Raw genomic sequence first — 26,038 nt, 5'->3', positions numbered from 1 at the left:
AATCAATTTATTTTCTAAGTTTTCAAAGAGGAGGACATGAATGCGATGGATGGATGAATGAATGAATGAATGAAGAGTGATGTTTTTGGGTCTTTTCTAGGAATAGGTGAGTCCAGGTTGGCAATGGCCAATATGATGATGGCCGTACATTGATAGCATAAATAAATATAAACAGTGACATTCTCCATTCCCATTGCCAAAATTGCCAGCATCAAATATGGAGGAGAAGTTTGGTGGGTAGACAGGCCATTTGGGTTGTGATTTGCATATTGATATTTGGTCAAGAGATTGAGGTTTGATTTGAGTGGGGTCCATCACTGCAACACAACACCTCTCTGTGGACCCCCTCTCCATGCTTTTGCTTTACTTTGCATGATATTAATTCCTGTAATCATTGTCCATTAACAGTAAGTTTGGCTTCGCACTGAACCCATTCCATCTACACACGATAAATTTTTGGGTCCTGTGGAACACGTGATTTCAGTCATTCACACTTTGTCATGTGTGTTTTTCTTTATAAAAAATATATATTTTTATGTAATTATTATTCGAGATGTTTAAAAAAAAAATTAATTAAATATTTATTAAGGTTTCACTAAATTTTTACTCTAATTTTTAAAAATTATTTCACATCTCAAGTCTATAATAAATGGTGTTTTTTTAAAAAACTTACCATGGTTATCACTTCAGGCAATAATCATTATCCTCTATTCACTGTTAAAATAATTTTATATTTTTTAATAGAATAAAAATTTAGGAGGGCTAAGTATCATTTGTCAGAAAATTATAGAATTTTACCTCAATAACATGCAATATCATTAAAAGTAAACATTTTATTTAAAAATAAATTTTAATTAATAAATAGAACGAACACCTAAGTTTTTTTCCTTTTCAATATTTGATTCATGGATGATTAGTTTTTTCATTTTTGTTTTAATTGTCATTCATCGGTGATTAGTTAAAGTTCAGTATTACATTTTTGGGTCAGTGATGAAGTACATTAGAATTTAGCGTTGTCCATTTTTCTTTATTGTGTTATGCAATTAATTAATGGGCTCATCGGCTCCATTCTTTCTAAGGAGAGTGAAACTGACTAAAGGCCCAAGCCTGTTAAAAATTGAGTCAACGGTGATCGTAACATAAACTTATATAAACATTCAATTTATTAAAAAATATATAGAATTATAAATAAAATTTATTAAATAAAAATAAATTTGTATAAATTTTGACAAAAAAATATATTAAAATTTTTATTATCAATATTTTTTTAATCTTATACATACTTTATTTATTTGTTAATAGTATAAAAGCTATAGTCCTCATATTTTGTGGGTACACGAACAACTAGGATATGGTCTTTTGAGTGGACGCGCATTCAGTTTAGTGATTGAAAGTGCAGTCACTTTATTTTGCATTTTTGTTAAAAAAAATTTGTTTAAATGATAGTGTAAAATTTTGTTTCACTGGACTGTCCAGTTCCTCCAGAACCCAGATCTCTTTTGATTTCTGTGCTTAAAACATGAAGAAAAAAAAGTTTTTTAAATACAATTTTTAAAATGAAAATAAGACAATAGCTTTATAATAAAAAAATGAAAACAGTTAAATTTTTACCTATCCCATAAAACATTAAAACTTAATGATCGACTCTCTCATTGTGATTATATCTTCGCATCTGAATGGAATAGCGTTCTTGATTCTAATAAATAAAATTGATACTATTACTTACACGTAGCAATATAAACAACAACAATAATATTATTAGCAACACTTATATAATATAAAATTATAAAAAAAAATCATGTAAATGCAAAAAGTAATAGAAAAATATAATATTACATGAACATAAATTAATTTCTATTTAAATGACTTTAAAGCTTTTGACATGACTAATTTTTTAATATTATAAGTGCACTAAAAATGCCAAAAAGGAGTGTTACAATATTAATATTGAAGTTTTTACAACAGTGAATGTATAATATACTGAAATTAAGTACTTAAAGCACTATACATATTAAATGTTATAACAAGTATTATTTTAAGTAGTCTAAAATTAATTTTTGTTTAGGGTTAGTGTTTATTAGTTTAAAAGAATTTGCACAAAATATGATTTAAATATGTTAAATAGATTAGTCTTATATATACATGTGAATATAACAAAACTTAACATCAGTGGAGTAGTCTTTCAAGCTAATTTTAAAAATTTTTGATTTTTCATTCATGTAATATCTTATAAATTTACTATGCATAAAATAAAAATAGAAATTGGTATTGAGAAAGGAATATAATATGCATGGTAGAGAGAGTGTGTGAAAGAGAGGTGGAATTGAGCCCTAAAATGAAGGGAAGGATGAATGGCAGGAATTGGAGGAAGAGCAAAAGGGACGGTCATGTCGTTAGTGATTCCGCATCACCATGCAAATATGCATCTCTTGTGTTTAAAATAACATTTCAAGGCTACACAAAGAAAGAACAATAAAACCAGAAAGCGAGTGTGTGAGAGAGAACAATAAGAAAGAAGAAAATGTCGTGGCAAACTTACGTAGATGAGCACTTGATGTGCGATATTGATGGCACAGGGCAGCACCTCTTCGCCGCTGCCATCGTTGGCCACGATGGTTCCATCTGGGCTCAGAGCTCTTCCTTCCCTCAGGTATCTATCTTTCCACCTTTTCTTACATATTTGGGTGCAGTTGCATATTGTTTTTATGTTATGTGACATTTCTCCTTTAAAGCTGTGATCCATTTTTATGCTTCTTTTCAGTTTAAGCCTGATGAGGTCAATGGTATCATGAAAGATTTTGATGAACCTGGTTATCTTGCTCCTACTGGCCTGCATCTTGGGGGCACCAAATATATGGTAATCCAGGGAGAACCAGGAGCTGTCATTCGTGGGAAGAAGGTAACTTAGATTGTTATAATCATATCATATTTAAGCTATTCAATCTTGCTAAAAACAAAAGACGTGATTCTTTGTGCAACCAAAATTGATGTTTTGTGAATTAGGACACAACCAATTGCATTTAGGAATATATTCATCACATCTTTTTCACTTTTTTTAATCTTTGTTTTCTTTTACTCGTTTAACACAGGAAAAGAGTGTGAATGTAACATTTTTCTTTCTTCACCTTAGAATCCTCACAATATGAGCTTGTTGAACAGGGATCTGGAGGTATCACTATAAAGAAAACTGGGCAAGCTCTAGTTTTTGGCATCTATGAAGAACCTGTTACCCCTGGGCAGTGCAACATGGTTGTTGAGAGGTTGGGAGATTACCTCGTTGATCAGGGTCTGTAGACCAAATGCAGCAAATTTTTTAACATGGATACTTTTTTATTTGTTTGTTTACTATTGTGATGTGCACCCGTTTCAACCCTATTGGGAGTTGGCGCAGAAAATAACAGTATGAGAATTAAGATGTTGTTTGTTTCAATGTTTAAATTTCATTAAGTACTTTAGTGTTTTTGAATGTTGTTTTCTTTCCACTCTTGTACACGTGTATTACAAATAATTTTATACTTAATATTTACTTTACACAATATAAAAAAATTAAAAATATATAAGCGAATATAATAAATTTTTTCATATATATAATTTGTTATAAGTTAAATTTTAGTAAAAGTTGCGTAATGTTTACAGAGATTGATATTTTATTACTTAAATAAAATTGAATAAAAGATAAATTTTAAATTAATAAAATACTATATATATAAAAAGAATTATTTAATATGATTAACAAAATAACTTTTCAAAATGATTTTATTTAATAAATTTTATGAAAATGTTCCGATTTAAAATCTTATTTTCAATAACTCTATATAAAAAGATATTCATAATAAGTAAGCATGAATATTTATGAATATCTTTTGAGTTTGATTAGCTTATAATACAGTTGGATAAAATTGATTTTAAAGAGTTGGGACAAATTATATTAGAATATGTATTTTTTCATAAAATATGTGAAAAATAATTTTTTAATGATTTAACAAACTAAGCCTCTAAAATGTTAAAAAAAAAAAAAAAGGTGATATGTATAAAATAATGTGTCATGATTTAAACATAAAATCAACACTTAAAACTGCGGCAATGTGTTGTGTTCTTATTTTAGATTTTCTTTTCTTTTCACAGCAAAGAGTGAGAGATGTAAAGAGTGAATTCACTCAAATTGGCTAATTTCTATCATTATTTTCAATTCAACCAAACTGGAAAAATAAATTAAAATGTATTCACTTCATTTAATTATAATCCACCTATTTCAATAGAAAAACAAAGCGTAAAACTTTAAGGAAATTTCATTTATAAAGAAAAATATTAGGAAAACTTGTGTTATGATGCATGGGCTATAAGCAGGGTAATGAATGCATAAATATTAAATTATAAACCAAACAAAAGTTTTAACATCACATTAATTATGAATCAATGGTTTTAAAAAATTAAACTGTCAATTGAAAACGAAGAAATAATTCTCTAACCATTTATATCTTAACAATATAAAATTAAAAGAAAATCCAACTTCCCTAAGAACCATTTGTGATCTTAAGATAAAACAATATTTAGAGGTACTTTTACTCAATCCTACAAAATATTTCATTCAACCTGCTAATTCAGAAGTGCATCAAGAGTCTATCTAACTTTAGCCTTCACCAATTTTCTTGTATATTAACAAGAATATTATAGTTTCAATGAGGAGGAATGTAGAATAGCGTTTTCACAAAAAAAAAAATAATGATATTTTATCTTTTTTTCTTATAAATTATCTAAACTAAAACTAAATATAGTTGTTATCTTTCCAAAGTTGAAAAAAAAGAGGTGTTCTTAGTTTAAATCCTTACCTTTTTTTTTTCTATCGTTGTTTTTTAATTCAATCAATTAGGAAAAATAAATTAAAATTTATACATTTCATTTAATTATGATCCACTTATTTCAATATATACAAACAAAGCGTAAAAGTTAAAGAAAATTTATTTATAAATATGATTAAGAAAACACAGGGAAACTTGTGTTATGATGCATAGGCTATAAGCCGAAGAATGAATGCACAGAGATTAGATTATAAACCATTTTAGTTATAAAAGTTTTAATATCACATTAATTATGAATCAATGATTTTAAACATTTAAACTGTCAATAGAAACTAGAAAGTAGGAGGCAAATTTTATAACAATTTTTATCTTAACAATATTAAAAATGAAATAAAAGCCCAATTTTCTTATAAAACCTATAAGCACTACAGAGACTTATCAATAAAATAAAAAAAAATAATCATTTTTCAACAACCATTAACTCCAGCAAAGATATTATAATTTTATGCAACAAGAATGTAAAGGTAAATAACTTCCAATTCAAGAAAAATATATTTTATTTATTTATTAATTTCTTACAAATATTTACTAAAAATTATTTAAACTGAAAAATCAAATTAATGTGTTGTGTTCTTTAAAAGGAATTTGCAGAAAAATATACATTAAAGTTGTAGATTCTGTCTGCTACAGTGTGGAAAAATGGTGATTTTTTTTAAAAATATTGAAAATTTGAAACAAATGAGCATTGATTCTCTCTCTCGATAGTGACAAACAATTAAAGAAAAATAATTGAAAATAAATAAAATAATAGATAATTTGTTTGCGCGGCCTCTTCGTTTGAATTTATTCATACTTTATAAAAAGTTAGGAATGTGATGCATCGGTGCTCCGCCGAAATTACCTGTCATAGCCTGTTTCCTGTGTCTTTTTTTATTTATTTATTTAACTTCCCTGTTATTTGTTAGTTTTGCTGATAAATACCTTATTTCTAATTTTTTGCACTTTCCTAACTTTTTCGTAAAAGTTGTCTATATTTGAAGTTTACAAATAGGTCAGTTTAATCAGTTAAATTCAAATAAGTTCACTAAAATATAATGTTTTAGACTTTAAATTTAAATTAATTTTAAACCTTTTAACTTAACTCATTTAAAATTTTTAAATTGGATTATAACTAACTTAATGTATTAAAATGTAAAATAAAAGTTTAAACCAAAATTAAACTCTCATTTTAAAATTTAAATAATAAATAAGATTTTTTTAACTTCACTCAATAAAATTCAAGTTCATACCATGTTAATTTAATTTGTGTTTCTATCATTATTTTTAATTATATTATTAGTCTATAAATAATGAATTTTTATCTCAGTTAAGTTACTTGAGTTATCAATTACAAAATTTTTGTTTTCAGATACTCTCAAATGCACAAATAATAATGAATAAATAAATTTGTTAAAAAATAACTTCTCAAGTTAATGCATGTTTAAATAAATTTATTTTTAAAAAATTATATTTTCTTAAAAAAGTACTTATTTTGTTAAAAAGAATCTCATTCAAAGATACACTTAATCTCTTCAAAATTATATGAATGGAAAAATTAGTCTTTAAAAAATTTATTTATTTATTAGTTTAAATCACATTTTTATAAAAAATCAATTTTTATATTATAAATTATTAACATCAATAATATTTTATAAAACTAAAAATAATAAAATATTTTAAAACATTAAATATCAAAAAATTAAACTCATATAATTTCAATAACTAATAGAATGTAAAAGTTATTCATTCTTCAAAACAAGTTACACAGAAGACGAGGGTCCTGGCTGCAATTTTTGACATAGTATTAAGTTAACCCGTTGTACTGGTAAAAGGTAAACAGATGATATCCACCGTTTAAATAATACTATATCCAACGGCTGAAAAGAGGTTCATATTTTAGAAAACGAAGTGCTCTCCTTATACATTCCCTTATGCTTTCCAACACTTCAAATGGGAATCAATTGAAACGGTGAATCAATTGTGGATCCTAAACCCAGAATAGAAGAACAGTGAAATCACTGAAAAACGAAGATGAAGACCAAAACGCCATTGAAGCAGCTGAAGCTCGCTGTTCCTGCTCAAGAAACCCCCATTACCTCTTTCTTGTAATTTCATTCATTTTACTCTTCCATTTACAAACCCATTGCATCTTCTTTGCTTTATCCCTTCAATTTACCGATAAAGTTTCTATTTTTACTCCTATTACTACATTTCATTAGTTCTCTTTGCTAGCTCCTATACTGTGTTAGGGTGGACTTGGATCAATGGATTCAACAATTTTTTTAATCTGCAGTGGCTTAGTGTTCTGTATTCTTATCATGATTTGGAAACCAATCCATTTCAGGAAAAAAAAAAAGTGAAGAGAGTTCACATTTTGATATCTTATTTCAATTAAAAAAAAAAACTTCTTTTTCTCATGTTTATGAAGTTGATTGATTTGGTTATTCTAATTGTCAAAAGAACTGCAAGTGGAACATTCCACGATGGAGATCTACTATTGAATCAAAAAGGGTTGCGTCTCATCTCTGAAGAAAAAGAATCTCGGGTAGCTCTATTACTTCACATTCCCAGTGATTTTCAATTTGCATTCATTTTGTTGTGTAGAATCTGTAATTTACATGCCTTGAGTCAGCAATACTGTTCAATGTTTATTATTTTTTCCTTTACTTTCTCACTCACAGTATCATTGTTATTTTATTTTTTTTTGGGCTTCAAGCATCTTTAGCTTACAATTTGTCTCTTTAAACAGCCCTCAGATGGTAAGGAACTGGAATTTGACTTCTCACTGGATGACCTTGAGACCATCAAAGTAATTGGAAAAGGAAGTGGGGGTGTGGTACAACTTGTTCGCCATAAGTGGGTTGGAAAATTGTTTGCTTTAAAGGTTGTCGTGCATACGTATTTTAAATTGCTTTTCTTATCGATAGATTCGCCTGTGTGATTATTCTTGACACATTGTTGTGTATATTCTTCATCCGATCTCTTATTTTAATTTTGACATGCTTTTCTTTCGATGACATTGAGTCATGCAAAAGGAAAGCAAAAATTGGTTTTCCATTTGCTTTTAAATATGATATGTAAACATGGAGGAAGTAATATAAATAAGTGGTTTTTATTTTTATATAGAATGTATTAAATGGAGTGGAGAGTTCAGTAAATCTCAGACAAACGGCCTTTTGAAAATGTGATCTAGAATATTTTTCCAAGCTTGCTTGCCTATGTCTTCAGGTGAAAGATGGTGAAGAACATAATCCAAGTTTAATTTTGTTTCACCACCTTCGGTGAAACAATTTACCACTGTGATCTTGCTTTGTTGTAAAGTATTGTCGTTTAAACGGAGCATATTGTTTCGAAAATAATTTCCTACCTTGTGAATTTTACATCTGTATGACACGGTTCTGACTTATTTATATTGCAGGTTATTCAGATGAATATACAAGAGGATATTCGAAAACAGATTGTTCAGGAACTGAAAATAAACCAAGCGTCACAGTGTCCACATGTTGTAGTTTGCCATCACTCATTCTATCATAATGGAGTTATATCTCTTGTGTTAGAATACATGGATCGTGGTTCTCTAGCAGATGTAATTAGACAAGTAAAAACAATTCTGGAACCATATCTTGCTGTGGTTTGTAAGCAGGTACGCTGGACTATACTTCTATTTCTTGTTAAAATTGGCAGATTATAGTCCTAGCAACACTTGAGGCCTTCTGTTTCCTTTATAATTATTCATGTGCATATTTCAGGTATTGCAAGGTCTTGTTTACTTGCATAATGAAAGACATGTAATACATAGGGACATTAAACCATCCAATCTGTTAGTTAATCACAAAGGCGAGGTGAAGATTACTGATTTTGGTGTTAGTGCTATGCTGGCTAGTTCAATGGGGCAAAGAGATACATTTGTTGGAACTTACAATTACATGTCGGTATGTCACTTTCCCTTATTTACTCTTGTTCCTTATTACCAGAAACTGATTAGCATTTCCATTTAAATTTATGATGATTAATATTGGTTTGTTTGTTTGTTGATTTCCTTCTATAGCCAGAAAGAATCAGTGGGAGCACTTACGATTATAGCAGTGACATCTGGAGTTTGGGCATGGTAGTACTTGAGTGTGCCATAGGACGGTTTCCTTATATACAGTCTGAAGATCAACAAGGCTGGCCTAGTTTTTATGAGCTTTTGGAAGCCATTGTGGAAAGCCCGCCACCTTCTGCTCCACCTGATCAGTTCTCCCCGGAGTTCTGTTCATTTGTGTCATCCTGGTAATTGTTTTTTGTTTACTTCCTTGGTTTCAGTACAAAGAAAAATAGAAAACTAAAATATGGCGCTGAAGTGTTTCAAGGATGGTGTTGCATTATGATCTATTTGTGTTTTGACTACTTGCTCAGCTGCACTTTAAGCTTTCTAATATCTATATGATAAACTTGGTGATTAAATTTTAACAGTTTCAAGTAAACAAGCCACGCTATCTCTTGCACATTTGTGCAGTTTGAAACCTAGTGTTTGTGCCTTCTGCTGTAGTTACTGTTTGATCCATTTGTTACATGTAACTCAGTACATTAAATTTGTTGAAAATTTTGAACATATTCCATTTCTGTTGTTTCTAAGTTCATTACGTGGTTTAATGACAGCATCCAGAAGGATCCTCACGATCGACTGACATCCTTGGAGCTTCTGGTTAGTAATCTAATGCTGTTTTACTGTTTTTCTTATTGTAAAATTCCCTTTTGTGGATTCTTCTAATCTCATTGTACTTCCAGGGTCATCCTTTCATTAAAAAGTTTGAAGATAAAGATCTAGATCTTGGGATTTTGGTAGGTAGCTTGGAAGCTCCTGTAAATTTTCCCAGATAATTCTTATAATGTAGAGTGTAAAATTTGTATTCGACAGTCATAACAACAACTCTTGGTGACAGCAGGGAAATTTCTCTTCAGTTATGCTATATTAAATATAAGTATACCCGAATTAGTCCTAAGCTTGTTGACCTCATTCTAGTTTCTGAAAACTGATATGTATAAATAGTTGTTTCTTGTTTGTATTCAAGGGCTTGATTATTTTGTTTAGTATTTTCTTTACGAATCATAAATCCTTGAGCCAGACTCAATTTGCAATGCTAAAAGTAATTTAACTGGTTCGAAACAGGAAGGAATAATTAATCGTTAACTCTAATCCTTGAAGTGTGAGGAAGCAAGAAAATGTAATTGCAGGCATCAACTCCAAGCATGGACAACTCTAGGATTTGAATCCTCTGTTATCAATATATAACAGTCCTGTGAACAGAGATTTTTTTTTTTATTCTACAACCTATTCGATCTATTTCAAACCAAAGCTCAAATTAAATATATTTTTTTGTTCTTATCGCTTCTAACATGACACACAGGATCCTGACGTGTGAACTTGCCCTTTTTCTATTATTTTGATTTAATCAGCTTGTTATTTGAATTTTGAACTCGTAGCAGACATGTTAGTTGTAGGCTTTTAGCAACCAAACCACCAATGGCTGGGTAAAGACTATTTCTTAGTTCCATGTTGATTTGAAGCAGGATTAGTGCTCATTCTTGTAAAATGAATTTGTCAAGTGAAAAAGATATATTGATTATTAAATTCTGTTCGAAAGACATTTTAAGTATGTTTGTTTTCTTTTTTAAAATTAATTTTATACAAATTTGAAAAATGTTAGAGATACGGAGAGAGAGTGAAGGATTCTTTTGAAGAGCATTAGAAGTTGAAAAATAACAATTTTTCTAACACATTCTTTTAATATATTTTTAATTATTAGTTAAAATTTATTAAAAGCTAAAATCACATGAATTTACTTTTTACTCCTAATTTAATGGTTTTGTTTAATATTTTGTATAATTTTCAATAAATTTTAACAAATAATTAAAAGTGCTAAAAAAATATGTTTTTAGAAGTATTATTAGAATTAAACATGTTAAGTTGCATTAGCTAGTCTATTTAAATAATACATAAAAGTAAGCCTAAATTGTCCACATGTTTGAAGATTCAACTCTTATCTCACTGCATCTGCAATTGAATGTTGGAATATTATTAAGGAGAAAAGGATAGCTTCGAAACCAGGCAAAAAAAAAACATTTTCAACAAACCACAAGTCGATGAAATCGTTGAGTTCAAGATAAATAGTAATAGTGAAACAGAGATAAGACCATAAAAATCACTGTTATAAGAGTCTTGCCTGACTGTTTATATAGAGAAAGGTGAGACACACATGAAGCTTTCCCACATATTTTGCCTCATTGTTTAAAAGACGTTTATGGTGTAAAATGTTTCGGGAAGGAAAAGTGAGCACTGCAACATTTTTCTTAACTGACTTGGTTTAGCTTCATTTCTATATTGTTTTTCTAGTGTTATTTTGGCCAGGTACCAGATATCAATTATGTAAAGCACATAGATTGAAAATATGACTAAATGCACATAAATTGAGGGAGAAACAATGTAACCTGAGAAGGTTGATAATAGAATAAATAGAAGGATGACACTTGTAACATAGACTACTGTGGATGACAAATTTCAGTAGACATGTTGTACATTAGATCCTTGTGTTTGTAGTTACCGATCAAGAAAAGAACATTTTGTCTCATCTATAGTGGCTTTATATAATGCTTATTCAAAGATGATTTCTTCTTTTTAAGAATATTCAAAGATGAACTTTAAAGATTGGATCAAGATGAGTCAATACCAATAGTCAGAAACCTATAAATAAGAAAAAGACAAGTAGAGGCCAGTGTGGATCAGGATAATTTTGGTACACAAAAAAAAAAACAAAAAACACTTGATTTTCAATAGTCCATAAAAAGCACTCAATCCTAAAATCTTAAAATAACTAAAAATCTCCTTCAGACTCAGTCATTACAATAAATCACAGTTACAGATTTAGTAATTAATATTTCGTGGCTTTCATTGAGTATTTTCCGTACATTCAAATCATCAGGAACAGTATCAATAGGTAAAACAAAAGAGAAAAAGTATTTTGAAATTCTGAGATGATGTAATTATGTTTAAAGTACTTACATTTTTCAATTGACAATCTTCAAGCTCCAAACTCTGCATTTTGTTAGGGAAATGTGAAAATAAGTTGATGGATTTTAAAGCAGCATTCCAATTCAAACAAAACCAATTCAAACTGGGCAATGCTGCATCAATATTATTCTTGCCACATCCAATGATTGCAGAACAACTTCAGAATGAAAATTTATTTATATAGAACTGCAGGTGACAAAAAATAGAGTGGCTAAGCAAAAAAAATCAATAAAGGGAAAAAGGATCATGCCATCTGAACCTGAAACTTCTTCCATGTGGTTGGGTAAAGGAAGGGGGAAAGAGAAACAAGCAAAAGATAAGCACTATGAAACAATGCAATACATCAAAACAAGGTATTGTATCTAAGGTTTATCTTGTCTGAAATCTGAACACTTCAGTACAAAAGAAAGAAAAATGTAAATGAGAAACTAGCAAAGAATAAAGAAGCTTGATGGTTAAGGTAAAAAAAATCAAATTAATAGATCAACTTTTTCACTGATTATGTCTGTTTCATACTGATTCAACTTATAATCTATAAACTTTTTATTCTTCCAAATTTATGTATTGAACGGACTAGAAACAAGATTGATTTCCGATTTTCTTGAGTGGGTCAATTGTTTTAATTATGTTAATTAAAAACAGGGTGATCAATTTTCAAGAGTAGGTTATTTTTCCTTTAGAAACAGTTCAAATTGACTGAAACACTTAATACATCAAGTTTTCTAATACGTACAACAATTAAAAATTGTACAATTTAATGTAATTTAATATATGAATATTATTAAATATTATAATTTTTAATAAAAATTTATTATGTAGAATGTTAAAAATTAATTATGTCTTCTCCACCTGTGCACTTTTGGAAGAGAAGAAAAGTTGAATGGACGAGGTCAATGGTGACAAGCAATGAGGGGACCAAACATTCCATTGAATCAGTGGGCGTTGATTGAATCAAAGGATTAAAATAGGGTCATAATCCAATCAGCCGTGGACAGAGATAAGATTTTGCAAATGCATTGTTTATTTTATTTTATGCTTATTTTTCAATTAAAAATTATACTATGAAACCTACTTGCAAGTGGCATGGCATCCAAACCAAAACCATATGATATAATCATGTGGTGGCGATTTTGGCCATATCCAAACACCACACCATCATGACTTGTGAGTTGTGACCAAGTCAATCTCCTTATCCTCATCTCTCTCTAAAATGTTGCATTCTTCTCGTACGAATCCAGCTCATTCTAAAATAACAATGGATATTGTCTTGTCATTAACTAAATTATAGGGTTCTAAATAATAACCATATTTTTTCTGAGGAAAAAATTATAACCCTTGTTACTTTAGAGATGAAAAATAGGTGACGACTTGATTTGATAGAGACACACATGATTAATTTTGGTATGATGAGTGCAAAACGTTCAACCAATTGCAAAATGCCCACACATTCCATTCCATCTATAAGGTTAACACACGTAGGTGGAATATTTTAGCAAGCAACATATGACACTATGTTTTGAAAATGAAAAAGACTTTTAAATAACTCGTCAATTCAGCAACATAGATTTTAAAGATGAACCCCCCCCCCCCCCCCCAAAAAAAAAAAAAAAAAAACAATATATTATGTATTTGAAAAAATTTAAAAGCATATATAGCTCTTATAATTTTATTTTCAATATAGGGGTTCAACTTTTTTGTATGAGAGCAATAATGATATTTAAATTTTACACTCTTACTCTCTCTTTTTTTATTTTTTTTCATTTAACAGCAAAAAGTGAGAGAAATATAGAAAGTGATTCTCACTTAAATTAGTTAATTTCTATGATTGTTTTCAATTCAATCAAATAAAAATCTAGGAAGACTTGTATTATGATGCATGGGCTATAAGCAGAAGCATGAATGCGTAAATATTAAATTACAAAATTTCTAATATCATATTAATTATGAATAAATTATTTTAAAATTTAAACTGTTAATTGAAAATACCCAGATAATTCTCTAACAATTTATATCTTAGTGATATAAAAATAAAAGAAGAATCCAACTTCCCTAGAAACCCTGCGAGGTTAAGCCAAAACATTCTTTAAAGTTACACTTTTGACCAAAAATTGATTACTGAGTCTCAATTTTACATTTTCCAATTTCTTCGTGTACTTACTTTTATTCTTTTGCTTTTGGTTTAGATTTACATGGGTGTGATAGAGATGCATCAAAAGATGGGAATATACCTATCTGTCTTAGCTTTATGAAGCAAAGTTGGCGAGATGTGGACCTTAGTTTCACCCTCCAAAAATAATAAAAGAAGTTAAGACGGTGAGTCAGAACATGGATGTCTTCAAATTTAGACCTTATCCTCTATCCTAGCTGTCAGTTACAAGTTATGCATTTTACACCATATATAACGTGATCTGATAATGACAAAAATTTATAATATATTGTATATATATAAAATCTTAGTGAACAATATAATAACAATAAAATTGGTCAATGTTATCCAATTCTTCTTTGGTAACCTTTATATAAGACCCAATATTTTATCAGCTGAACATAACTGCTCCATACACTTCATACATATGCAATCATGCATGTTTGTGTGATGTACATACTTATGAACTCTCTCAATATGAAGGCATGTTTCATGTGATATATATAGCAGAGAAATCAGGATCTTGGGTGTCTTAAATTTCCTTTTCTTCTTCTTAACATGCAATGAGTGAGAAGGCACAGAAATTTTTTCTAGAAATGAATGTAAAGGGTATCATGAATGATGATGGAGCTGGAAACACCAAGTGGGTTGTCAAAGATGGAGAATATAGCAGTGATTCTACATCCATTGGACTCATCTCGGAAGAAGATTCAATGAACTCTGAGTGTTCTTCTTCATCAGAGTTGACCGAGGATGCATCCTCTTCAACATCATCTTCATCAACATATTCAAATGGACCTTTATACGAACTATCAAACCTCATGAACCATCTCCCTATAAAGTAAGCAATTAAATCCTCATGCATTTCTGAATTTTATTCAATTTTCTTTTGTTACTAAATACACAAGCACACACACAAACACATCATCATCATAATCATCATCATCAGGGTTGTTAATATTAGGAAATGTTTTGAATTGGTATAAATAGTTGTGTTGAGTAATTTATGACCTGTGCAGGAGAGGGTTATCTATGTTCTATCAAGGGAAGGCTCAGTCTTTCACATCTTTAGCAAGGGTGCAGAGCATAGAGGATCTTCCTAAGAAAGACACACCTTATAGAAAGAGAATGAAGTCTTGCAAAAGTTATGGTGGAGGCTTGGATAGTCATAGAATAGCCTACTCTCCAAAGGCTACAATATCAAAGAAAGTTTCAAGAGGGTCTTTTGCATCTGTACTTAACAAAAGAGGGAGTTTCTTGGGAGAATCTAGGCCTTCCATTGCTATTCACAAGAACTTTTGAATCCAACCTGTTAGAGTTATTGCTTATTTCGTGTACAAAATCAGGAAAATTTTGTATCCCAAAGGGTTTATATATATATATATATATATATATATATATATATATATATATATATATATATATATATATATTATCAATTAGCTACATGTTAGATTAGATTCATCATTGCTTTTACTTTCCATGGTGATATGATCCTTGCCTGTTGCAGTTATTACCATTGAGACTCAAAGATTGCTAATTAGGTATATGATCCTATGGTATACCTTAATTCACGTGACACCAAATCCTTTTTGGGTCATGTTTTAGTGTTTTTTTTAATATGGATACAATTTAGTCAATTGTATACAATTTTAAGGGAAAACTCCAATTTGTTATCTCTTAACTTTGCATAATTTGTCCTTTGGATCTCTGACTCCAAAAATTTATAATACGATCTTTAAACCTTCCAGGGATGTATTGTAGTCTGTTTGTCCAATTTTTCATAAAATGTTACCGTAAATTGTTGTGTTTCTAAAATTTCAAAACTAGAGTAATTTTTAAGTTGGAAAGGATAAAATAAACTTCTCTCGTCAAGAAATTTGGTCCATAATAGCTATGCGATTTACGCGTGATGATTTATGCAAATATTTAACAAAAATAAGACAGAAGGACTATGAAATTATAGAGATCGTGTTACACATTTTTTGAACTAGTACGTTTTCTGTACTTTGCACAATTATCATTAAATTAAAACAATCTTTAAAACAACTTTCACAAATATTTATTAAAATTTAACAAATTTAAAACAAACAAATATTTTAATTACTAATAATAAAGATCTTTTTATGTTAAATAAGATAAATTAAAGAGATAAAATTTTAAAAATTAAAATAAAGAATAAAAATATTAAAAAATATATAAATTTAAATTAATATTAAATTAAAAAATAAAAAGATAAATAATATCTAAAAATTTTATCATTTAAAATTACCTTGTTTAAGAATTAAGACAGATAAAATATAAAATTAGATTTGGGAACCAAAGTGAAAATTTAAGGGCCGATAAATTAGATTTATTTTCCCCTTAAGTAAAGTGCTACGTAATAATATGAATAGTATTTTACTTAGATTGTTGTATCTTAAAACCTGCAATTTATCGAACAATTTGTCAAGACTATTTTTTTTAAGGAAAATTGTTATTTGGAAAAGGGGGGAAGGGTGAAATGGGTGCAGAGATGAATGAGATAAGAAGATAAAAAGAGAATGAAAAAGTATAAAATGTGACATGATTTAATACAAAAAATAAGAAAATTAAAATTTTAGAGCCAATTGTTTTATTCTAAGTAGAAATTTGTATTCAATTCATCTCATGATTTATTCTAATGAGTATGGTCTATTTGTGTTGCTGTTATATTTGACGATTGATCCATTCTTTTTTCTTAACATTCCGTTTACACATTAGATTTAGTATCTGTTTAATTTTACGTCCTAAATAGTATTGAAGTACATATATAAACTAATTTCAATCAAATTTTAAGTGTTTATTTTATTGATACATGCGATTTTCATCGAAAATAAAATCTTTCCCAACACTTGCTTAGTATTTAACAACATAATTTTAAGGTTGCTGTTCTCCTCAAGAGATATAATTAACACGTTAAGGGTAGAGCCACATGATATGATGTAAGATGTCTTCCTAAGACGAGGAAATAAGGGAAATGATTCTTGAACAATAGAAGAAGATAACAAATAAATAAAAGAAAAGGATAGATATAATCATATACAGTATCAATTTATTTTATATTCAAATAACAAAACTGAGGAAATAAATTGTAAAGTGTAAAAAACAAGAAACTAAACATGCAAAAAGAAATTGCAGGCTCAATACCACAACATGATTCCGAACTTTAACAAAACTAATCCTGTTTTGAGATTCAGAGTGCAGAGTGATCGGTACAGTTGCCTTTTTCATTTGGTAACACTAGAATCCAATAATGTCCCATTTCTTATTTTACTTGGGACACGTTAAACGAAATATAGACTTGATAACATCGAAATAAATTTCAAGGGACCTTGTCAACAAAATTGCTATAAAATATTCCCTACTTTCCTTTTTTTCACCTCAAATACAATAAACAAAACGAAAGACCTAGAAGAGATAATTTAACTTGCCTGAAAATTTTTAATTTCGAAGCTTCCTATTGTGTACATATAAAAAATGTCTGGTGAAAAAAACTGCACTTGTACTCCTTTAGATGGTCATAACTTGTAAACAGGCTCAATTCCAAGGAGATAAAAGCACTTTCTCATCACAATTAACGTTGCTTCACACAGCAAGAGTCTACTAGTTTCCTCAGGCGATCCAACAACCTGCCAAGGAAAAGAAGTTTGAATTATATGGCTTAATCTAAACATTATTCTTTCACCAAACCTTACCTACGATTCTATTGTTTATGAGAACCCACCAGAAGTAATATTTGCAAAAGTTTTATGGATAAAGAAGAGATTTCAGCTGAAAACCCACCACCAAGCACTTTACAAAGTAATTACTAGACTGACGTATAGTAACCCTATCTTTATCATGTGTCACGACAAATATGACAAATCTTCTACTTGGAAGCTTTATGCATACCTCATCACAAGGAAATAGGAACAGGAAGGGCATAGAAACAAATATATATATATATAACATAAGTTGATGGCTTTAGAAGTATACCTGACAATTAGCATAAAATTTTTTCGAAAAGATTTCTGCCAAATTATACAGGTATTCACACAACAGATTGGGCAACAAATTGGTGCATGCCTCCTCAAAAACCTGAAAAAAAAACAGTAAATGAAGCAATGACAGGCCAGAAAATTTTGGGTGAGGAGCCTTTGAGTGGTGAGGTCAAAGTTAAAGATGATAAAACTTAAATGACAACCTAATACTATAATAGTATTAAAAATTTTGAGACTGACTGAGGCATGTGCCTCCATGTTGGCTAATATAAAAGTCCGTCTCTAACAAAAAACCCATATATGAGGTAAGTATCTTTGGATTGTAAAATAATGTGCAGGAATCCCAGCCGCTTCAGTCTTGAATCTTGATATCTCAGTCTTTTGTTAAAAGAAAAAGGGAGCCTCAGAAACGAAGTTTAAAATATTACTGGTATATAAAGATCTAAAGCTAAAAAACAACATATATTATTCACATATCCTACCTCAGGAAATTGTAGCAAATGAAGCCCCAATGCACGCTCATCTTCATGATCCAACACTATTTTACCATTCTGCACAAGTTGATAAACATGAAATAGACGGTAAGAAATGTGAACAAGTTGATATTTAGTTGACTGACTGCATGCATATAAACACGTGGAATACTGAGCATGTCAAGTTTATAATAGATTGCTGAATTGACACACTTCAAGTCAACCATGGGACATTATAAACCTAGGCACAACTCTTGAACTTGCATCATACTGTAAAATTATGTATATGATACAAAAAAAAAGAGTAAACTTACTCTCTTTACTTCTTCTATGTCTTTACCAGATTTCCTGATGATGGAACAAATCCTAGCATGTGCATACAGCAAATAAACAGCAGTATTCCCCTGTTTCACAATAAGCTCAGGAAGGTGAGACATAAATAACTTCTTATCTGTTTTGGCAGCAATTGTTAAGAAGGAGGAGCGAACAGTTGTAGTTTAAAAAAGGATCTGGTTCTTTAAAGTGAAGTTTCCACTTAAGAGAGCACTAAAGGCGGTACACTCTCGCAAATCCATGGTTTATTATTAATGTTCATGTATTTTACCAAAATTTAGAGCAGTGATGTTTTCCATCCATAGTTATCAACTACAAACTACTGAAAGTTACTCTACACTTCAGAGGATCTTTGTTAAGGCCTTAAGGGAGAAAATAAAAGTGGGATAGGCCCCAGAAATAATAGTCATTATATGTACTAGCTTCTTTACTGTATGTCCTCAATCATACACTAAAAATTAGCATTCAGTGAATGCACCTTATCATTAAGCATCTGATCAAAATTGAATGTGTAATTTGTAAATCTGTTGATCTTCAAGTCAGCATACCTGCAAACATAAGACATGAATATATGGGGCTATAATACAAGCCTACAACTCGTTTAGCATTCACATCACAGGATAAACAAACTGCAAATGAGAGATATGTCAAGTCAAAGTAAACCATATGTTACTAAACCATGAAAAGGTTAACAACCTAGTTGAACTCGTGTTGTCATGATTTATTCTATTCAACAGTTAGCACCACAATCAGAAACCTCAATGTAAAAACCAAAAATTAGTAATTTATTAACAGGATTCTGAGCATTAGTTCAGAATATAAAGCACCCTGTATATAACAATTTTAAAAATTCAGTCAACAGGAATTTGTTAGCCAAATAATCTGTCTACATTAATGCGAAGAATATGGCCACCAAGAAGCAACAGACAACTTAGCATTTGCTGGACAAAATGTTGATTTTACTTATTAGTATGGAAATAAATATTGAGTTAAAGGAGCTTACTTAACAGCCCCATAACCAACTGCCTCAGATGTTTTCTCAATCTCCTCCTCAGACCAATCTTTAGCTGTATCTAAAAGAACATAGGATTTGGAAAATTAACTGTCTGGTGCCCAGAATCCCACTAAATGAAATTAAATAGGCACATGCATTCATAGATCTTAATCAAGCAGAAATTTCATGTCAAAAATGCTTGCATGCAGATAAGGAAGAAGTAAAAAGAGCACAAGGCAACTGGTACTTTACCACGTTCGAGAATGGCAATTTTACAGCGCCTTTTAGCTTCATCAAGCAAATCAACCAATCGAACAACCTCACTGCTGCGACTCCGAAATCGTTTCCCATCATCCCCAAGAACAAGACCAAAACCTATATGAGTACATTTTGGAAATGCATTCTCATCTTTTGGCAACCAACCTGCACGCCTAAAGGCCTGAAAGGAAAATTGAAGGGAAAGTATGACATTTTAACTTGTTGGAATATTGGTAGTAGACTAGCAATATGTCATGGTACATGACTTTTCTATTGTGAAAAATGAAAACATAATATAAAATAACTGATCAGAGAAAAACATTTGGAAAGAAATATCAGAAAAATACGCACAAGTCAATAAGTAAGGTGCAAGGACAGCTCACTACAAGCAAAAGCAAGTAGAAATGGTTCTTCTGACAACAATAAAATGCAGTAACCATAAGATGCCATAAAATTCATCATTTAAGATATACCTTAAATAGCATATCAAAGTGTTGCTGCTGCCCAATATCTGTAACATATACAATCCACTCAAGTTTTTCTTCATTTAGACGATACCTACATGATTCAAGTAGCTTAGACAAACAAAACATTCTGTTTTCCTCATTTTTCTTGTTCCACCATACTCAGATAAAAATGCAAACAGAAATAGATATCCAAATTTTACATGAAAGGCAAAGTATATACAAATCCAATATAAATAAATTTGAAACAATAATTGGTAAGTGATAACAAAGTTTGTCACTCGAGTGAGCAATTCCTAACAGAAATTTCAAAGTTATGTCCAAAAATACTAAAAGGAGTAAAACTAACCAAAGTGATGCTAGATCAGTTGAAAAATAATTGTAGCCACCATCTCTTTTCACAGCAATAAGTGGTATGTTTACACCCTCAACAAAAATCACACGAGCCCCATCACTATCTTCAATCAGTCCTAAATTATCCAGTTTCTCTAAAACCCCAGGAATATATGGATTATAGAAGCTCTCTCCCTGTGACCAAATATATCATCATTTAGTACACAGTAAAAAATGTCACAATTGCTGATATAAGTAAAAGCATCTGATTAAAGACAGAATCTAAGCCACATCATTGAATAAAAAGTACAACAACTGCCAGGTTTCACACAAACCCAAGAAATATTAAGCATGCATACTTTTTCATAGAATTCTTGGTGGTCTAATAATGCATTGCAAAAACAACTTAGAGGTTCCTCTTGGTAGGTACAAAAAATTGAAATCACGGTTTAAATCCATAAAGCCAGTAAAAAAGGAAACTAGAAACCTAACCATTTCTTCCAATTGAATTCCAAGGCGTTGATAAACTTTGTTGAATTCAGCCCTACTAACATCACAAATTTGTTCCCAGGCCTTGCGATACTCAATTTCTCCACTCTGAGACCAAAATTAATATGTACATAAAATTTAAAACTGAGTTCCCCAAGTTCTCACAATAGGGAGACAAAAAAGGAAGGAAATTTCTAAGATATATTTTACCTGGAGGCGGACCACAGCCTGTTGTGCCCTCAGCTTAAATTCAGGATCACTATCAAACCTAACTTTTGAGGCCTTATAGAGTGCCTAAAAATGCACCAACACACGATTTTAAAAAATAACTTTTCCAATTAAAAAAAAAAAACAAGTGCTTTAGCAAGAGAAAGATATGTGTGTGACAAAAACCATAACGAGAAACTAAGTGACAATTAATGAGATCATTATCCTGCAAGTCCTGTAAACATTGCCATTTTTTAAGAGATATTTTCATAATTGTTAGAAAATATGAAAATATTTTAAATTATCCTTATTAGAATTATGAATATGGGCCGATTTAATATTGGGGAAGGAGAGTGAATGGGTTTAAGCTTGAGTAACCTACTTGTCTAAAATGCCTTAAGCTATTTTAGAGCTGAAGTCCTCTTACTTATATACCTTTTAAAGTGTTGCTAACCCACCAATGTGGGATTTTATATCTTAAAACTCTCCCTTAAATTCAACTTGCTTTGGACTAGTTGAGACTTGCATATTTATTTTATTTTATTTTTTTCACCCGGTGCTTGTAATTTCAAGTGTTTTTTTGGACCTCTACCTCATGTCTATTTCTTTTTTTTTTTTGTTGCTTGATTTTGGGCTCCTTTTTTTTCTTTATTTTTTTAATGTCACAAGTCCAATTTTTTTTTTGTCTACTTTTTTAATTTTAACTTGGGCCTTTTTTTGTTAGATTTGGGCTCTAATATCATATTTCGATTTTGGAACGTGGACATGATCCAATATTGGGAGAGGAGAGTGAATGTGAGTTACAAGTTTGAGTGATTTACTTATCTAAAATGCCTTAGGTTATTTTAGAGTTGATTTGCAGCACTACAAGCAGAGAAAACCAATTACTCTTTTAAAGCCATTTGTCATGGGAAAATAGCAGCTTATATTTCCTAGCTAGGTTTATGGTATTATAGCAAGTTAATTTATAGATAATTTGGAATGCATAGAATTTTCTGCCATAGTGAAATTAATTTAATTACAATGAGGATGCATCAAATGAATTAAAATCAATGTTTGTCAAATCTGAATGAAGAAATACCAAAAAAAACAATATATGATTAAACACCTAAATAACATTAACTAGAATAAATGTACATTTAATATATTTTCTTACCTGAAGATCTCCAATGGCTGCTTCACTAACATCTTTTGAATTTGGAAATTTCTCAAAGAGGTATGCAATCAGCATCCCAAACTGCAAAACAAATGCATGAAGTTTGAACTTTATGGTACCAATATCAAAATGAGAACCTTCCTAATGAAGTGTTCTATCATTCTAGCAAGTATGTCATAAGGATATTCCAATAAAAATCTGTTTGAAACAGCTTATGAAAAACAATTTATGACATTCATAAGATGTTTTCAGCTTATTTAAATAACAAGTTTCTTGGTATATTATCAAAATAAATTGTTTTCAGCTTATCTCAATAAGTTTCATCATTAAACTTTAGAGTACATGTCATCATTTAAAAATGACTTATTGAATAAGCAATTAGATAAATTATGTATTCAACAAACCATAGTCACATAATTTGCAGTACTCTCCGGTAAATGGTACAGGTGCGCGTACGTGGTACGCTACCTTGCTACCTATGCGGTACATGGGGGATATAAATAGTTGGTATACTATTTAGGTATGTAGTACGCTGAAAAATATTAATCGGTACGCTATCAATAGAAGAATTATATATCAATCAATGCAACAACTTTTATAATATAAACGCACCTAAGATCAATCAACCCGTCTAAGATCTGAAAGATGAAGAATCTGAGTAGTTAGTGACTCTATTAACTGAATGCAGTGAAGTGAAGTAGCTATGAAAAAGCATTGAAGCTGAAAAACAATACGTCAAGTCAAAGGTACTAATGCGCGAATTGATGTGAACGGATTCTCCAACGTATCGCGAATTGTGTGCACAATTCAATTTGCAGTACTCAGGGCAGTGGAGTGAATTATGTGACTATGATTCAAACCCACCCTAAGTAATCAATGGACAATGCTAATTTAGTGACTAATTGAAATAATGCAATATCAAAAGTATTTCCCTTCTTTGTGGAGGGGGTGTGGGGGAGAGAGTCTTGGGACATCATTTTACATAAAAGAATAATTGAGAATGCATGTTGTACCTTCATCTAATAATTAGAAATGTAATACAAGTATGTGATCATTACGATAGTTAGAAAAGCAATTTACACTATCCATTGATCCAAACATAATTAGTTTTCAAGCCACCTAATAATGCTAATGAGCATAAAGCAGTCAAGTTTAATGACAGTTGCAAATGAATTATGAATTACCCAAAGTCATGAGGTGTGTGAAGACAATGTATAGCTAAGATGTGGTCATGAGAAATGGCATAACCATTTAACCTCAGATTAAACATGCACTGCTTCCAAACTCATTGCACAGAAATACCATAACTTTAGAATACCTGTGTTCCCCAGTCACCAATATGGTTTCTACGGATTACACATTCCACGTGTGAAAATTCAAGCATACGAGCTAATGTGTCACCAATAATGGTAGATCTCAAGTGACCAACATGCATTTCCTTTGCTATATTTGGTGAGGAAAAATCAACCATAGCCCTCTTGACTGGAAGTCGAGGTGCCCACCTATCAATACCATCCACTAGCATCCTCTGTAATATCTGCAGGAGGTTTTTATTTATTTTAAGTACTAAACAAGGTCTTAATAAGCTCAATCATCTAAACAAACTAAAAGCATTAAGTTTCTCATGTAGCACCTTTCCAATTAATGGACACAATAATTCCCACGATTAAAAAAGTAAAAGGACTTAGACACTAGGTGCATACTCTTTCTAAATTTTAGAAGATAGAAAATGAAATCACCTGTGCTATCCATTTCTTCGACAAGACAACATTGACAAATCCAGGACCAGCTACAGAGCATGAATCTATCATTTCAGATGGAGGAAGATTGTTAATGATGGCCTACACAATCAAAAACATACAGATGAACATTTTACAATGACAAAGCAAGATCCAATTAAAAAATCTATACTTAGTACGAAGGATTAAAAAAAACGCAGACGGATTGAGGAAATAAAAAAAAAGTATGCATATTAACCATGATTATACCTGCCCAATTGCTGGGGGACCCTTATATCCGGTCTGCTTTCCTTTTATCTTAGACCATATACCCATTGCATTATTACTGCACCAAGTAATAATTCTATTTTTCACCAATTCACAGTGCAATTAAAACCTCAAATTCACTTGGCACTTGACATACATGACAAGGAGGATAAAAGTGAACCAACCATTGATAATCTCCAAATTTTACACCGCCGCCTTTTACAGCGCAAGCATCAACTAACGGCACAACATCTGATTCATCAGGCACCGTTGCCCTCAGAGACAAGTCAAACAGATTGGCCAACTGCCTTCTTACACTGGCCGGATTATCTATTTCCTATATCATTCCAATCACAATCACAACACTATTTTATTACAGAGAAAATGAAAACAAACAAAATAAATAAATAAATAGTTTGAATTAGGAATGAGAATTCAATGAACTTACAATTACTGCGGTTGAAGCAGGTTGTGTCGTAGTGATTGGGGATTGTGTCTTAGTTACTGATAAGGCAAATCTCCTAGAAGCAACCTTCAGTAAATCTGTCCACATAGCAACATTCAAACAAAACTACGTCGTGTAAGTGAATTAACGTTGGTCGTAACATTGAAGCAACGAGAGAGAGGAAGCGTAGCTGACCTGAACCAGGGGGTGGAAGAGCAGGAGTGGAGGGAAAGTGAGAAAAACGATTGAGGTTTAAGCACCCTAACCCTAACATCTTCCTTGTTTTTCTTCTTCTTCTTCTTCTTTGAGGTTTCACCCTTTCCAAACACTTCAATTTCCGTTGTTAATAGTTTTAGCCGTTTTGTGTGCTGTGTGCTCGCCGTCGCTCAAGATAGGTACTGGGCCACCACCACTGAATCACAATTTTTATTTTCAAAAAAATCGCATTAAATTTTTAAATTTCCAAATGCATTTAATTTTATATGAATGATGATATTACATCATTTAATCCACTATATTCTAATCCTTTTGCCTACGTATAGACAAATAAGCTTGGATAAAAAAATAGAAGAATTTCTTTAAATTTTGAATATCTTTAGACATCATTTGTAATTTTAAAAAATATATATAATTAAAAATAATTTTTACATAAAAAATTCTACTCACCAAAAAATTCTGCACAACTTAAATTTTTCATTTGGGAAGGTAAAAGCTTTGCCCATCCTTAAAATTTTTTCCCTTATATAACAATATTATGGTTAAATCTTTTCTAATTTAAAATATTTTAAATTAATAAAATATCAAATAAGAAAATATAATTCCAAAAAAATATGTCCTAGAGGAGTAAATTGGGCGTTTTTTGTCG

The 26,038-nt window shown here is 30.5% G+C and overlaps 4 protein-coding genes across 8 annotated transcripts; 3 read left to right on the top strand and 1 right to left on the bottom strand.

Moving 5' to 3' along the window:
* The first annotated feature begins 2,521 nt into the window (after positions 1–2,521).
* Positions 2,522–3,294, top strand: LOC113867647 (profilin-4). Its single transcript, XM_027503058.1, has 3 exons — positions 2,522–2,650; positions 2,762–2,899; positions 3,160–3,294. The coding sequence occupies exons 1-3, from the start codon at positions 2,522–2,524 to the stop codon at positions 3,292–3,294; spliced, it is 402 nt and encodes a 133-aa protein (XP_027358859.1).
* Positions 3,295–6,869: 3,575 nt separating this feature from the next.
* On the top strand, positions 6,870–9,701 carry LOC113867854 (mitogen-activated protein kinase kinase 6). The gene is made up of 8 exons (XM_027503352.1): positions 6,870–6,943; positions 7,299–7,383; positions 7,588–7,722; positions 8,257–8,481; positions 8,588–8,770; positions 8,887–9,110; positions 9,480–9,525; positions 9,609–9,701. Exons 1-8 carry the CDS (start codon positions 6,870–6,872, stop codon positions 9,699–9,701), a joined length of 1,065 nt encoding a protein of 354 aa, XP_027359153.1.
* Positions 9,702–14,598: 4,897 nt separating this feature from the next.
* Positions 14,599–15,337, top strand: LOC113868040. The gene is made up of 2 exons (XM_027503593.1): positions 14,599–14,876; positions 15,055–15,337. The coding sequence occupies exons 1-2, from the start codon at positions 14,599–14,601 to the stop codon at positions 15,335–15,337; spliced, it is 561 nt and encodes a 186-aa protein (XP_027359394.1).
* Positions 15,338–17,085: 1,748 nt separating this feature from the next.
* LOC113866938 (arginine--tRNA ligase, chloroplastic/mitochondrial-like) lies at positions 17,086–25,572 on the bottom strand. 5 transcript variants are annotated; one of them, XR_003505115.1, is made up of 18 exons: positions 25,369–25,527; positions 25,177–25,271; positions 24,914–25,065; positions 24,732–24,807; positions 24,483–24,584; positions 24,062–24,280; positions 22,744–22,824; positions 21,591–21,674; positions 21,384–21,488; positions 20,908–21,086; positions 20,568–20,652; positions 20,089–20,275; positions 19,846–19,915; positions 19,321–19,390; positions 18,824–18,913; positions 18,519–18,587; positions 18,032–18,414; positions 17,086–17,685 (listed from the first exon to the last, which is right to left on the bottom strand). XR_003505115.1 is itself a non-coding variant. In XM_027501740.1 (18 exons), the coding sequence occupies exons 1-18, from the start codon at positions 25,445–25,447 to the stop codon at positions 17,575–17,577; spliced, it is 1,956 nt and encodes a 651-aa protein (XP_027357541.1). In that variant the 5' UTR covers positions 25,448–25,572; the 3' UTR covers positions 17,179–17,574. The 5 variants fall into 5 exon arrangements, 4 of the variants coding, with proteins under 4 accessions (XP_027357541.1, XP_027357543.1, XP_027357542.1 ...); XM_027501740.1 differs by having other exon boundaries at positions 17,179–17,685; positions 18,032–18,133; positions 25,369–25,572; XM_027501742.1 differs by having other exon boundaries at positions 17,179–17,685; positions 18,032–18,133; positions 24,062–24,271; positions 25,369–25,503.
* Between the last annotated feature and the right edge of the window lie 466 nt (positions 25,573–26,038).

Source organism: Abrus precatorius, unplaced genomic scaffold (genome assembly GCF_003935025.1).
Source record: "Abrus precatorius isolate BTA unplaced genomic scaffold, Abrus_2018 Scaffold5, whole genome shotgun sequence".
Classification (NCBI taxonomy): Eukaryota; Viridiplantae; Streptophyta; class Magnoliopsida; order Fabales; family Fabaceae; genus Abrus; species Abrus precatorius.
Note: the sequence above shows the minus strand (reverse complement) of the source record. Positions and strands in the feature narration are given on the sequence as shown.